The 14988-nt window shown below is 46.9% G+C and overlaps 6 protein-coding genes across 6 annotated transcripts; 2 read left to right on the forward strand and 4 right to left on the reverse strand.

Moving 5' to 3' along the window:
* Positions 1–255: 255 nt before the first annotated feature.
* T069G_08779 (peptidase family m3 domain-containing protein) lies at positions 256–2600 on the reverse strand (the record flags this gene model as incomplete). The annotated part of the gene is made up of 3 exons (XM_056175989.1): positions 256–448; positions 562–1202; positions 1299–2600. The coding sequence occupies 3 exons, from the start codon at positions 2598–2600 to the stop codon at positions 256–258; spliced, it is 2136 nt and encodes a 711-aa protein (XP_056026938.1).
* A 1081-nt stretch (positions 2601–3681) lies between these two features.
* Positions 3682–4605, reverse strand: T069G_08780 (uncharacterized protein; the record flags this gene model as incomplete). Its single annotated transcript, XM_056175990.1, has 1 exon — positions 3682–4605. One exon carries the CDS (start codon positions 4603–4605, stop codon positions 3682–3684), a length of 924 nt encoding a protein of 307 aa, XP_056026939.1.
* Positions 4606–4900: 295 nt separating this feature from the next.
* On the reverse strand, positions 4901–5892 carry T069G_08781 (uncharacterized protein; the record flags this gene model as incomplete). The annotated part of the gene is made up of 2 exons (XM_056175991.1): positions 4901–5256; positions 5322–5892. The coding sequence occupies 2 exons, from the start codon at positions 5890–5892 to the stop codon at positions 4901–4903; spliced, it is 927 nt and encodes a 308-aa protein (XP_056026940.1).
* A 2273-nt stretch (positions 5893–8165) lies between these two features.
* Positions 8166–10701, reverse strand: T069G_08782 (fungal specific transcription factor domain-containing protein; the record flags this gene model as incomplete). The annotated part of the gene is made up of 8 exons (XM_056175992.1): positions 8166–8390; positions 8457–8658; positions 8723–8905; positions 8964–9574; positions 9631–9711; positions 9765–10081; positions 10145–10413; positions 10481–10701. 8 exons carry the CDS (start codon positions 10699–10701, stop codon positions 8166–8168), a joined length of 2109 nt encoding a protein of 702 aa, XP_056026941.1.
* A 458-nt stretch (positions 10702–11159) lies between these two features.
* Positions 11160–12877, forward strand: T069G_08783 (major facilitator superfamily domain-containing protein; the record flags this gene model as incomplete). Its single annotated transcript, XM_056175993.1, has 5 exons — positions 11160–11368; positions 11439–11547; positions 11590–12409; positions 12452–12532; positions 12597–12877. 5 exons carry the CDS (start codon positions 11160–11162, stop codon positions 12875–12877), a joined length of 1500 nt encoding a protein of 499 aa, XP_056026942.1.
* Positions 12878–13574: 697 nt separating this feature from the next.
* T069G_08784 (uncharacterized protein) lies at positions 13575–14616 on the forward strand (the record flags this gene model as incomplete). Its single annotated transcript, XM_056175994.1, has 2 exons — positions 13575–13907; positions 13966–14616. The coding sequence occupies 2 exons, from the start codon at positions 13575–13577 to the stop codon at positions 14614–14616; spliced, it is 984 nt and encodes a 327-aa protein (XP_056026943.1).
* Between the last annotated feature and the right edge of the window lie 372 nt (positions 14617–14988).

Raw genomic sequence — 14988 nt, forward strand, 5'->3', positions numbered from 1 at the left:
TACCCTCGATGACGAATTATTATTTCCAGAATCACATAATTGTTTCCTCTCTGACATTTTTCAGCTTTTATTTGATAGTTGTTCCGTCTTCAAGCCACATCCAGCAGTATGTAAGAGACCACCGCCTCGCATTAAAAAGTCATAAATCAATATGTCTAATAGAGATTGATGTAATTAATCTATAGCTTAACACTTAAAGAGAGAAGAGTTAACTGAATCAAAGACCGATTGAGCAAATACTAAAGAACAAGTAACCTATGATAGGTTCAATTCTTGTGAGAAAGGATAGAAGTCTAGTTCTCTGCCTAAAAATTGGGTCAAAATCGTCATTTCATCCTCGCTTGCCCCTTTTGTAAGCACTGCATGGCGATACCGACGGCCATTTGCCGTATTCTCCGGATCAAGTTTAAACGTTGCATTAAACACGTCGGCAGCATAAACAAGAGAACTAACACAAAGCGAAGAAATAATATCTGTTAGCAAGTATGTAGGTTTATTAAACGAACAAACGAATGAATGAATGAATGACGAAGGAGGGCATGGAGACAAGAAGATGCTCACAATAAATAGCTGTAATAACCAGCGTCATAGTTTTCGATAAGATGCCTAAAGTTGGCATAACCATGTCCCCAAGCCCAATCGCCATTTACGGCTTCGCCTCCAGCCAAGGGGAGAACTTTGCGGCGCAGCTGATTCCACTTGACAGCCAGTTCCCACCTCTCGGCTTCAGTATTGTTAGTGATCTGATGGACCAACATGTCGAACATACCGATGGCCGTTTGACGCAGGTACAACAACGCGCTATTGCAGTGCTTGCTACGAGTTAGATTTGCAATCTCCAAATCAGACAACCTCTCTGTTGGCCTGGGCTTGCCATTCGCCGCTTCGCTCCATGTTTGTAAGTGGTCCGCGGATATGTATGAATAATGTCTACCTAGACGCTTTAGTTGTGATGGTGTCCAGCACCAGTTCTCTAGTACCTGACTAGGCATCTCTGCAAAATCAACAGGCGACGCAGTTCCGTGAAAGCATGCAAACTTGGTTTGGGCCACGAGCTCGTGGATACCATGTCCCAACTCGTGGAACAACAAGATAACATCACGGTGCTGAAGGAGCGTCGGGTTAGTGACGCTAGGTTTCTCGAAGTCAAACAGCAGTGCAGTCGCAGGATATTGACGCGATCCATCCGGTAGAATACAGCCCTAAGTATGGCTAGTTAGCTACTAGACATATCCATCACCATCTTCTCCTTCGTCATCGCTTCTAGACGCGATCGAATATATTCGTCTTGCACTTACTGGTCGTATTGGCACATTACATGCAGTTGGAGGTTTACCTTTCCTATCGTAGAGGTCAAGGTACAGATAGCCAACAAAGTCGCCACCTTCTTGCTTATCGTTCCATACGCTGAAAACTCTCACGTCATCATGCCAGAGCATCTCGGCGCTCTTATAATACCCGAGGGTGACGCCGGAATCTTGGTTTGGTTTGGTAATCTCCGTAAAAACCAAGCCAAAAAGATGCTGGTTGATTTCCAGCATAGATTCTATAGTTGACAGCAGGGGGAAATATTCTGCCAGCTGCTGCTGATCCAATTCATACTCTCTCTCCATCATGAGTCGATTATAAAAAGCATGATCCCAGAAATAATAGTTTCCATCAAATGACTCTCCACGAGACTCGACATCATTCTTTTTCATGGCTTTGAGATTCTCAACCTCAGCATTTGCTGTCTCAGAGAGCATTGAAACCAAATTGGTCAGGAAATTGTTGACAACATCTGGTGTTTTGGCCATTCTATCCTCAAGTCTCAACGCAGCATGGCTAGTGTAGCCAAGTAGACGAGCACTTTCGGCACGGAGCAGGATGAGTTCTTTGAACACAAGTTCATTTCCGCGACATGTGTTTTCACTAGCCATATAGCAAAGCCTTCGTATATCGGCATTTGTGGCAAACATCATAACCTGAAGGATTGTTCTGGAGTCGCATCGGAACCTCTGCTCGTCCCTAATGGTGTCGCTCTTAAATCTAGATAAAACTTCGTCCGGTACCCCTCTCAAGTCCTGGCGGTTAAGCCAGACTTCTAGACGTGAGTCTGCCAAATTCTTTTTGTATTCAGCCTCTAGCACGGAGATACGGGATTGCATAGTCTGGAAGTGCTGGCGGGAAGAGTCTTCTGAGAGCAAGAGTCCATTACGGATATGGCCCTTGTACTTCTTTTCTAGATATCGCCGCGATTCGCCATCCAGCTGCTCACCAATGCGTAACACGGTATTTATCAACTTAAAAAGGTCATTATTTAATGAGGTTTCAAGTTCAAAGTCCTCAAACATAGTAGCTGCGACGTTAGCAGCGTCTTGCAGAGCTGCATCTGGCGAGAAATTTCTGTAACTTGTGATGAGCCACTTGTCTGCCGAAACGGCATTTTCAGCCTGTGCGAGTGGCAGAAGGACATTGGAAAAGGTCGCGTCTTCTGGTAGCACCGTATCTATGATCTGTCTCTGCGTCTGACGAAGTCTTTGGATCAGCTGTCGAGCGCATTCGGTGATGGATGATGGTGTTGCTCCGAAGAGCGGAGGCGGCTCTGGTGGATGAGACATGGCGATGCGAACGGTTGATTTGGGTGGCAAGTTGGACGTGTTCACTGACACTGCTGATTGAAAGGCCCTCGCAATTCCGGCTGAGGGAACTTGGATTCACGTGTTTGCCAATACTACTTTACTCATGCTACCAACTGCAAAGCTTGTCACATGCAGAATCATGAAGAACACGTCCAACAGCTTGGGGGCCAAAATCCACAATGGCACAAGCGCCCCGACCGTCTCTGATAGGTTGCTCAAAAATTATGCGTTCTGTACAAAGAAGATCGCTAGTGACACGTCCCTAAGTCATCTTCAGTGCATTTAAGCCTCTGGTTCCTGGACTAGTAAGTTTCTAACACAGTTATTCGCCACAATTAACTAGCTATATACATCTATTACCCATGGCTAACGTAGTACCCGATTGCCAGTAATAGGTTTGGGTTACTCTTTTGGTAATTAATTCTAGACCATAGCAAGTCTACTGTTACTAAATGCGTCGAAGCCCTGAAGTGGGTATGATTTTGTCACCGGGCTGAAAAACAACCTGAAACTTTTACCTGCTAGTATACATACAGAAGGTCAGTGTCCAAAGTGCTAATCAGCTACCTATTGGGAAGTATCGTTGGATGCAGTTGGATGCAGTTGGATACAGTTAGAGACGGTTAAATGTAGTTGAACGCAGTTAGATGCAGTTAAACACGGTTAAATATAGTTTAATGCAGTTAGATGCAGTTAAATCCAAAATCTGCATAGAGTTGGTGGGTACCAGGCTCCTCACACAGCCGTGAAAATAACATCTAGTCGCCGAATGGCATATGCAAAAGACAGAAGTGAGATGTGTGTTTGTTTGTTTTGTTTGTTTTAATATTAACGACCATAAGTATCTAGCTAGATACACAAATCCTCATCTGGGCAACAGGTCGGTAGGAGCCAGTTTCCGTCTTAATAACCTCCACGTGGTCTTGTTCTTTTAAGACCGGCCTAGTTAAACAGCAAGCTTCATGTATACACTAATACTGTAGAGTGTAATGGGCGCAGTAGGCCTAATAGACGTAGTGGATTTAGTAGATCTAGTATCTATGGTAGCTATAGTATGTAGCTATAGTAGACGTAGTAGACGTAGTAGACGTAGGTATAGAATGTATGCAGCCAAACTCGCCAAGGGCACTTGAGTATATGTTTTCTTTGCCCCTTTGGCAACTTGGTGATATCGCTCAAGCTTCATATCCTTGCTGTTAATAATGTCTTTGTACAGGAAACAAGCGGTGATCGTCAACAGTATCGTCAGATGATCATTAGGAAACTTCTTGGCGAACTCTTCCAAGATGGTCATCAACGCTTGTGGGATGTCGAGTGCATTGACGTACACAAGTTTGAGCTGAAATTCAGAGGGAGCATTGAGCGACCGCCACATCAGGGAGGCGTTGCAAAATCTTTGTCCCACGCGGGGGGCACCATCCTCAGTTTCAACGGTATCGTCCTCCTTGGAGATGGGAACTAGTTGAGGAGGGGCGACATTCTTTCCCCGCTGCAATCGTACCCAAAGGTCCTTCACCCCATTCAAGTATTCCCTTCTCAGATTGGTGGCGGGAATGAAAGTCTGCAGCGACTCTCCATCAACGTAACTCTTCATAGCTATATAGTTGGCCGGCGACGTCACGGAGTAGTGAGGCAAGAAACCCTGATCCACCACAGCATTCTTAGACGAAGAAAACAGCGTCGAGCCAGTGGGAGCGTCCTTGGACGAAGCAAAAGGCTTTGTTGAGGAAGAGAAAGTAAAAGTAACAGCTGAACCAGATGAAGCAAAAGGATTTTGCGAAACATTGGCAGCATTTGCTGATGTAGAAGAGGCGCTGTCTAAACCTCTAAGGAGGGTGTAGTAAGTGTTGGAATAATCGCTAATAAAACTCGTTCCGTAGAGCCTTTTAACGAGTTTTATATACCTCTTAGGTAGCTTCTTGTAAACGGCCGATAAAATGAGGTATATAGGCCATGCTTTATGAATCGGGGCCAATGCAGACATTTCAGGGCTTCAGAAACAACGGTGTTGATGGTCGATAGCACAACGAATCCTCCACCCGCTTTTTTCTTTGCCCTCAGGCCTCGCCAAGACAAGAGATCGCTCATTATTATCGCGGAAGCTCGTGGTCGGGAAGATGTTACCTGAGCAAAGACTCAGGTGTCCTTGGTATGTTTGGTAGCATGCATCTATACCTTGGCCATGTGATGTGTTGAAATTGCAAAAAGGCCAAAAGCCAGAGGACTGTTGAGGCTTATATATCTTCATTTCAACATGATGAAATAAATGAGTAGATCTATCAGATGGTAGTAGATGTAGTAGGTGGTAGTAGGTGGTAGTAGGTGGTAGTAGGTGGTAGTAGGTGGTAGTAGGTGGTAGTAGATGTAGCAGATATAGTAGATGGTAGACGTAGCATGTTCCGAGGGAGGATATCCTCGGTGTGTTCCAAGGCAAATATTCGCAGGGTCTCGTCAAGCTCTTCTGGGTATTCCAAAGTTACCGTAAGTGGAACCTTGAATTGAAAGACGTCCGGCACAATATCCGCGTGCGACACAATCTCCTCCAGGGGCTGGTTCCTTTCCCCTGGGCTTAGGTTTGGGAACCTATATGCCCCATTCAGGCTGTCTCCTGGCTTTATTCGGCATTCTTCGATATCTTGATGCGCCAAGGCATCTAAAGGAAAGCCACATACGATCTCCGCTATCAACAACTCGGCATACTCATGTAACCCCGCAATTCATATTCCTGTCTGTAGAATGATTTCAGGGATTTCGCATGCACGAGTTGCTTGGCCTTCTTGAGATTGAACTTCGAGCTCACTACGAAATGCGGGATTGTTCCAGAGCCGGTTATGATTTTTTGCTGTTCGGACTTCAGATTAAGGCCCTTAAAATCGAACGCGGCCGAATGCTTGTCTTCGTTGGTAGCCGATGCGATCGCATGGCCATCCATGTGCATTGACTGTCCGATGTAAACCGACTTGCCATTCGAGATAGAGAGTATTAGGGCCTCATTGTCGTTCATATCCTCTCCATTCGCTTTGTTCCTTGGCTTCTTTGTAGGGTCGCATGTGAGATGTTGGCATCGTGCTAGCACGTGATACTGCATGACCTCGTCTTCAGAGATCACGGCGTCTTCATCTCTGAAGTAGATAAGCTGGTCTTCAGTCTCTACCAGTATTTGCTGGTCCGGTAAGAGGATCACCGTATTCAGTTCATCATTACCGAATATAACGGTGCAGTCTTTCCAGCGGTCCTCAAATTCTTCTGCCGGCTCGAATGCGCTGGCCATCCTTAGGACAATCTTTGGGCCAATTCCTCTCTGCTCCTCTGGTACCTCTTCCACTGTCTCTAGGAAGAGTACGCGTCCTCTTCCATTTCCGTGCTGTGGTGCTCGTGGGATGCTGTTCGTCTGTCGGGCAAAGATGAGCTGTGTATAACTTGGGCAAGCTGATATGGCAAGCCTGCGGAGGTGGCGCGGCCAGACAGCTATCGGCTAGCATCTTGAATTTTCCAATTCCTCATTGGAAATCTGTTGGTAAATCTATGGGGCAAATGTTGACGTGAGTGCCATTGCCTAATCATGAGTCTCGAGAAAAGTGGTTCATATTGGCGTACGAATGCGGGGACCCCTTCGGCAGGACTCTCTTTTTCCTTTCGTTTGGCTGGATTATCGTCGATTCTATGAGGCAGTGTTGCGACCTCTGGTCAGCCAATATCAAGACCAATGTCTTGTAGACATACATACCGCAGAGAAACGGAAACAAGCAGCCAGGGTGCCGGCTTCTGGTACGAAAAGGTGCCTGTGATGGAGGCGGATTGAAACGCAAGGTCCTACATCAAGCAGTGCTTTTCTCGAGCGTGGTATGAAGAAACGAAGTTGAAGTAACGAAGCCTGCTCTCTGGTTAGTCAAAGGTCATAATAGCATCTCATGGGGAATCAGAAAAGATATCGAGCGAAGTATTAGAGAAGAAAAAACGAGAACGGCAACACACAAAAGATAAGGAAGAGATGAGGCAAGAGAATGAGAAAGGCGGAGGTGCGCTGCTTGCCTGCAGATGATGAAAGGAGAAAGAAAAGAAAAGGAAGAGAGGAGAGTTGCGCCATATTTAAATAGGCGCACACACACAAATGAAGCCTCAAGGCACCAAGTAAAGAGCATATGCTGGAAAATGTAAAAGTACCTACCATTTAGTGGCCAGCCGCAGCTGAAGTGAAGTACCTTTCACGTTGCAAATATGTTGCCGACTCCAAGGCATCGCCGCGCATCCATGCCAGCAGTCTTCAAGTTCCTTATCTTGCTCTGGCCCAGCCGTCGTATCTGCAGCCTCGTCATCTACACTGCTTGAGATGTCATAGGCACGGATGCCGTCTGCCAATTGCTAGGCTTGAGGGGCGTAGTCTCTGTAGTCGTTGTAGTGCATGTAGTCGTTGTAGTGCATGTAGTCGTTGTAGTGCATGTAGTCGTTGTAGTGCATGTAGTCGCTGTGGTCGCTGTGGTCGCTGTGGTCGCTGTAGTCGCTGTGGTAGCTGTAGTAGATGTAGGTAGATCTAGTAGAGATAGATGGATCTGGTAGATGTAGATAGATCTAGTAGAGGTAAATAGATCTAGTGCCTGAGTTTGTCCGATACAACTTCAGGATTCGTGGTTCAGCCATGGTTTCAGGGGCCAGGAAGTGATGTCGCCCATCCGTAAGTAGTCAAATCAACGGCTCTGGTGTTCCACTCGTCGTTAGTCAAGGGTTGGAATAAACTATGAAGTCTCAGGAATACATACAGAAAGAGGCCGTGTAGAGAGCAAGTCGTGGAATATAATAGGGCAGAAGAACTCGCGTGGGATGAATCGGATGCGGATGTCGGAATTACAAGCATCACGGTGATCCTGACTACAGCACGATGGACAGAATACGGTTTCTGTCTCTTGGTTGACCAGCGGTCATCGTGATTTCGTGTGGGAGACCCTGCTGTTTGAGGTCATGAAGAAATACAGAAACGCTGTGCTCGTTCAAGTACGATGAGATAATGATGGGAAGGACATGAAGGGGGAAAATGCTGCAATTTATGGTCCAAGAGAATTGAGAAGCGGCGGCAATCCATTTCCAGGGAGAAACACTTCAAGAGCAGAGCAGTGAAGAGACTAGAGCGAAGCAATTCATGTTCGATGGCTCAATGCAGTTCAAGTAAATTCACTTCCGATCAGCAAAAATGACACCAAATTCACTGCAAGAGAGTCACCGCCTGGAATGCAGGCAAGCGTCCGCGTTTGTTCAATGTTGTCATTAAGCGGCTATCTGCAGCTTTGGAGAAATCACCGCTCCACTAATATCGGCTGCCAACTGCTGGTGCCTAGTCACAGCGGTTAAGCACATGTGCAATTTAAATCACTGATGCATTGAGTCATAGGTATCGCTTGTTTGATGATGCCTGTCAGTGAATAGTGTGTGCGTTTGAGTAAAGGTGGAAATCGGAGATATTCTCAGGTGACGTTCCGAGGGGCACATGGTAACATGATACGTTCAATTGCATATTGATTATTATTGCAATATCTCGTCAGGTATTCTGCTTCATCCCAAGACAAGTGGATCGTAGACAACGGCGTCTTCATAGCTAAGAAGGAACTCTGAGAAGCCATCCTCAGAAAGATAAAACCCTGGACTCAATAGCTGATCAACGTCTCTAAACTGTGGCGAACCACTGAACCATGTATTTGCATATTGTTGTTCACCTACCAAGACGGTAGGGTCTGGAGTCGGAAGCAAGGGTGGCTCGGTTGGTGGAAGCAATTGCGGCTGTGATTGTTGTAGATGCGTGGAATCTCGACTGTTATCGGCGTTCTTGGTAGGTGGTTTTTCCACTTGGGAATTCGACTTCTTGAGTATGTTTTGAGCCCGATCAAAAAGTCGATACGTGACGTCGGCGCTCCAATATGTTTCTCTCAAGTTTGACAAAACCAGCATGTGAAGTTGGAGCTTGTTCTCCGCGAGACCGCGGGTCAATGCGTTTGAGGACTTGCAGTCGAAAAGGTGAATCTGCATAGCGGGGATCATCGCGGTAATCCTATGGCGAGAGATAATCAGTTTGCAAGCTCCAGAAACTGGACAAGAGGAGAGGGAATTAATACATCATTGGCTTCAAATATCGTATACCATCCACTTCAATGAGACTCTGCAGCAGTCCGTTGGTATTTGATGCAGCTTCGCGGGCTCGGCTCGTTGCAATCTTTTGCCACAGTGAATGCGCTCCAGATGGGAGAGGAGTAGACCGATTCAATACGTATGGTCGATAGAGTATTGCAATTGTAGCTCTAGTAAAGAGTCAGTGGCTGTGTAGATGAGGCGGGTTTGTTGAACGGGAGCACAAACTGGTACAATAGATCAATTTGAATCCCATTGATGGTCAAACTCTCACTAGAGTCAGCTGGGACGGCGTCTTCTTGGGCCAAGGCCTGTAACTCTTGCGCATATCTGTCAATCTCCGTAATACTGGGTATCCCTCCATTCACACAATAATGGACTCTTAAGATGTGGCCCAACGTATCGCAAATGCGCACAAGCCGAATCCACATCTCGGCCAAGGCCCTGGATTCCACCGGCACAAAATTGCTTCGCGCCCGGCCAACAACAGACTCTAATTCATTCATGATGTCTTCCACCACAGGAAGAGGCGTGTCGCAGTCTTCGCTATGAATGCGCATAGGACGGCCCCGTGCCAACGAAACCCATCGATCTCTGACGACACACGCCCACCAGATGCGACGCATGAGAGATTCTCGCGCTGGCAAAGACTTCTGCGGTGCACGGCTACCCAAACGCGAAGACCTATGGAGTCCGATGTTCTGCGAGAGCGAAATTGCAATGCCTATCCAGTACCAGGCGCCAGTATGATCCTGAGGGTCAGTATACCAGAATCCCAATAGGATGACGGACTGAATGAGCACCAGTTTTTCTGTCCCTCGATCGAAGTCATAGAGACACTGTCAAGAGTCAGTTTACGAGACATATTGTGATCACCAAGTGCCAGATTGCTCACCTTGGCACGTTCGTACATGGCAGTCTTCATTGCCTTTCTAGAAGAGAACCCTGCTTTTTGTAAAACATCCGCATCGACGAACTGAGAGCAAAGGTTAGACGGCGACATCAATTTGCGTCTTCACATGAACTCACGTTTGCAGCAGCCAGCAGAATACTCCAATAGAGCAGCAGGCTAATATTCCGAGAGCCATTGCTGCAGTACTCATTTAGAAACGCGGGTGCATCGATTATTGGTAGAAAGAAGTGAACATGATGGAAGTAGCAGCGTATTAACTCATCGCACACATCGTCCGGAGGCCTAGAGAAGACACCCTGAAGGCGCATATACTCTAGCTCATGCGGTTTGTGAGACGACGAGATGACCGTGTCTGGCGGCAAATATCGTGCGTCTTCAGGAGTCTCAGGGTGGCAGAGGTCATACACAGAGTGGCGTGGCCCTCTCCTGTCGCCTATTGATATGATGAGATATCTTTCCCATGTCATGATTGTCAGAATTCTGATAGGATGCTTACCGATGTAAGTAAAAGGGCCATCTTCAGGCAAGATAGTGTCTGTCGCCGATCGGCCCTGGGCTTCTCCAACGCCCATGACATTGTTTCTTGACGACGGTAGGGATGCCGAAAATGTTTCGCCATAAGGGTATTCTGGAGGATCTTCAACTGGTATAGCACCAACTTGTGGATCTACCAGGCCACCGGAAGCAGCCTTGCTGTATGAGATCCCAGCCGTATTTCCAGCTGCCTTCTGCGACGTAAACTGAGAATCTCTTTTCCTCCGTGGCCTGTGAGAGGACAATTGGTGAGCAAAAATGGATGTCAATACTCAATCAAGCGCTCTTCAATGCTTACCGATGCTTCTTGCGCGGAAGAACAACACAAGATCCGCCATCGCGCTGGCAGTTTGAACACGCATTACCCCCAGTCTGAACAACGTCGCAACGAACTTTGCGCTGATTGCAAGGCTGACAGGCAACCCGCGAACGAATCCGTGGAGCAACTCTGGCACTACCACTGCTTCCCCATGCGTTACTGTTGGGCCGAGCTGCATGTAAGCTCTCCCCAGATTCCATGGCCGGCAAAAGATGAGTTTGTCTGGGGAAGAAGTTTGCCGTCGGTAGAAAAGAAAAAAGATTCTTGCCGACCAGCTTACCTTTTACCCCGGATGGGGTATACGAGCTAATACTCCACAAACCCCATCTTTGTGGCGCCTGAACTATGAAGTTGTCGCGAGCTAGAACGGCTAATTCGGCTATTATCTGACTTTTAGCTTTGTCCGCACGTCTGCCGAGACATTTCTATTCCGAGATCCATCTAGCGGTATGTCGCAGTTTTCTCTCCTTTGCTCTCTCCACGGATGGGCATCATGACGGAACATCGCGGAGAAGAGCGGGGTGATTTCAACCCTGTCGTGTTCTCTGTGTGGTAACTTTGCCGAACGATGGTCAGCCAATTGTGTCACAGGGTCAGGAGGAACGACGACGAGAACGTTATATAACATCATTATCACCACAACAACGGGGATCGAATGATGCTTGCACACATTGAACAGCAAAACAGCCACTCGTCCGGCTACTCTGTGACTATGGCGCCTTACGACATGGAAGTGCTTGACGACACCAAGCATGATGGGGCTGAAGAGATTGAGAAGATGGAAGACGACACTGCCAACATGAAGCCTACTAGTGAGACATTCACTCCGGAGGACGAGAGACGGCTTATTCGGAAACTCGATTTCTGGTATGATACCCCTCTCGCTTTAGTTGTTTATACCCTTTCCCCGTGATCAATGGCTCACTCAATTGTAAAGGATTATTCCACTTATGATGGTGACGTATACACTGCAGAGCTACGACAAGGGTGTCATGAGCGCCGCAACACAGTTCAACTTCAATGCAGACTTGAAGCTCACCACGATTGTTGGTCATTTGCCAGACGGAACCCCAATCACGAATAACCAGAAATACGCCAATGCCTCGATGATGTTTTACATCGGATATCTTGTCGGTACATACCCGATGATGTTCTTGTGTCAGCGCTACTCAACATCGCGAGTGGTGTCAGTCGCTACATTCCTCTGGGGAGCTGTTCTGATGTCCACGGCTGGCTGCTTCAACTATGCCGGTATTATGATCAATCGCCTTTTCCTGGGTTTCCTCGAGTCAGCCGTTGCTCCCTCCTTTACTGTCCTGGTTACCTTCTGGTGGACACGAGAAGAGCAGACCCTGCGAACTGGGTTCTGGTACAGCTGTGTTGGAGTTGCCACAGCCATATCGCCCCTCATCAACTACGGCTTGGGCCAGATTCACGGCTCACTGCCTTCTTGGAAACCAATCTTCTTGATTCTTGGCGGTGTCACCATCTTGTGGTCCATTGTGCTCTTCTTCTTCCTCCCTGATGACCCCATGACAAGTAAACGGTTGACAGAAGCCGAGAGACACATTGCTATTTGCCGTCTCGAAAGAAACAATGCCGGTACCGTAAGCCACGAATTCAACAAGGCCCAGTTCTTCGAGGCTTTCCGCGATTACAAGCTGTACAGCAGCGCCTTCATAGTGCTTCTTACCGGTGTGCCATCGGGAGCCCTTGGAACTTTCGGTACTGTTGTGATTAACGGATTTGGATTCGACCACTTCGATTCTCTGGCTCTAACATGTCCCATTGGAGCGATTACTGCCACTTCGATTCTTCTCTCGGGCTACATCACACGGAAATGGAGAAACATGCGTTACCTGCTGATTATTATCTGTGGTCTGATCTCCATCGCGGGCACTCTCATCTGCTGGTTCGGACCTCGGAGTAATCGAGGATTGTTGTTTGCAGGTGTTTTTCTCATTGCTGTTCAAGTTGCTTCTGGAGGAATTGCTGTCTCTCTGACGGCATCGAACATAGCCGGACATACTAGTAAGCTTTTTTCCCCTCTTGTGGCATCTGTCTTGTGTGGAACAGCATCTCACAAAACTTTTAGAAAAATCCACTGTCAGTGCCTCGACCTTCGTTGGATACTGCGTCGGAAATGTCATTGGTCCAGTGATCTTTGGCGCGTCTCCGGGGCCAATCTATCACGCGGGATTTGTAGGAAGCTTTGTCTGTCTGTGTGGAGTGGTGGTGATTGCGTCCATTACTCTTATTGCGTTGCGTATGGAAAACAGAAAGAGAGACAAGCGAAGCGGCACACCCATGGGTCTGCACTCAATTGATGAGGATCTTACTGATATCCAGAACAAAGATTTCAGATACGTCTTGTAGAACACTTAGCTAGTTTCCAATAGTCTCTTCAATAGCAGTTGTTCAATTACTCTAGTTCATTCCTATCTCACTTGTTTCTAATATGGTTTCGCCTTCCCCATAACTTCAAGAGAAGTAATATCAATACAGTCAGACTGTCTCCATGATGGCCTTCAACTAACTCAACTTATTCCATCCATCTCTACTGAGCCAGATGTTGAAGTTTCAGTTTAGCTATCTTTTAGTCATGAAAAACCCTATAAGTCCGGCAAATCAGTTCCATCATGTCTATAGTTTACAGACTATCTTATTAACAGTCAGCTTTCTAGAACACAATCGTGAGCTCGAACCTGCTTACCGAGGCACCGGCTTCCGATTCTATCCATCTGTCAGTCAGCCCTAAGAATTATGGAGCTTCATAGACGGTGAGAGGAACCATTTGAACATATGACTCCGGTAAACTCGGTAATTACCAAACATGAGCTGGAGATTCGGCATTCTCATGGACTGAATTCGTCTAGCTGGACCCTTCTCTCCAGGGTTCTCCGCATCTTTTCCACAGAAAATGTGACGGACCCTTGGGGTAGCATTTTCCAACTGGAATGTGACTATATATAAAAGGAGAGATAATCTAAGACAATTGACGTAAGTGGAAAGTGTGATTCAGTGTTCCATTGTTCTCTCTTCCGGATTAGGATTCTATTGTCTCTGGTTACCCATGTTGTCTCTCAAGGTTGCATTCTTCGCCGCTTTGGCTGAAGCCTTGGTCCTACCCAAAGGCCTTCCGTCCATCTCGTTGGAAGGATGCCTTAAGAAATTACCTCATGGCCAGTCAGCTGGTAGTGTTGCAAACGTGACAATTACAAGTGGTGGGCTGCTGAGGTACTATCTCATCTCAATTCCACCAACGTACCATAATGAGATCCCAACTCCGGCGATCCTGTCTTACCACGGGGGCGAAAGAACCGCAGAAAGCCAACTGGAATTAGACGAATTAACCAGTGCCCAGTTCAATACGAATTCTTTTGTCATTTACCCTCAGGGCATCAATGTAGGGCAATTTAATCGCTCGGAAGCAGTATTTAAAGCCAAGGCTGACATATCTGAAGGACTTTTGGCAAGGCGTTCCGAATGTCACCGTAAACGACCTCCAGTTCACTGCAGATATTCTCGACCATGTTCAAGAGCAGTATTGCATTGATCCTGCTCGAATTTTTGCTACTGGAAAGTCGGATGGCGCCGGATTCTGTAACGTTCTGGCTTGCGACAAGAAAATGTCGAGCCGGATTGCAGCATTTGCCCCCGTATCTGGTGCCTTTTATGTCAATACGTCGTCCTGTGACGCCGACACCGTGCAGATCCCATGTAACCCTAGCCGTCATGACATTCCATTCCTGGAGTTTCACGGTGGCAACGACACTACAATTCATTACCAGGGTGGTGCGCGCAAGCAGGAATGTCTTCCATCCATCCCGCATTTCATCCAACAATGGGCTGCACGAGACGGGCTGAGCCTCCACAATGTTACCACGCCGATCTCATCTAATACTGTATCCTACAAATACGGGTCAGGAGTCAACTTTGGATTGGTTGAGCACGTTTACGACGCTGTAATCGGACATGATTGGCCCAGCACGGCGCCAAATGCTGATAACCAGGTGTCTGGCCACCACATTGCTAGCTTCAATGCAACACCAATTATTTTGGAGTTCTTTAAGCAGCATCCTTTGAGCGTGTGGGATCTCCTTGCAGAAATTTGAGATATAGAGACAAGGAAGCGATTGGCTGGGAAGTGAAGGAAACTAATTGTACATCTGTGTAAATGTAAATTTGCTTCACATTATGAAATATTCATCATTGTTAATATTTATGTATTATTGCGCGTTAAGTGTACTTGTAAATGCTGTAAACCTTCTCAATATGTGCTCAGTGAGACGCTGCTTTGTTAGATCCACCAAGTCCCTTTGTTTTCCACATGCTACGAACGTGACTTACGATCAACAAGCTCAGTTCATAGCAGGTATGTAATAAGGATCTGACATTGTGCCTCTTCCTACGCTAATGGAATTCCATGTCTTCAATTAGTTGGGTAGCCACAGTACCGCTACGAGATTTGTACGGAGTCCAATCGG

The sequence above is a fragment of the Trichoderma breve genome, chromosome 5 (assembly GCF_028502605.1).
Source record: "Trichoderma breve strain T069 chromosome 5, whole genome shotgun sequence".
Lineage (NCBI taxonomy): Eukaryota > Fungi > Ascomycota > Sordariomycetes > Hypocreales > Hypocreaceae > Trichoderma > Trichoderma breve.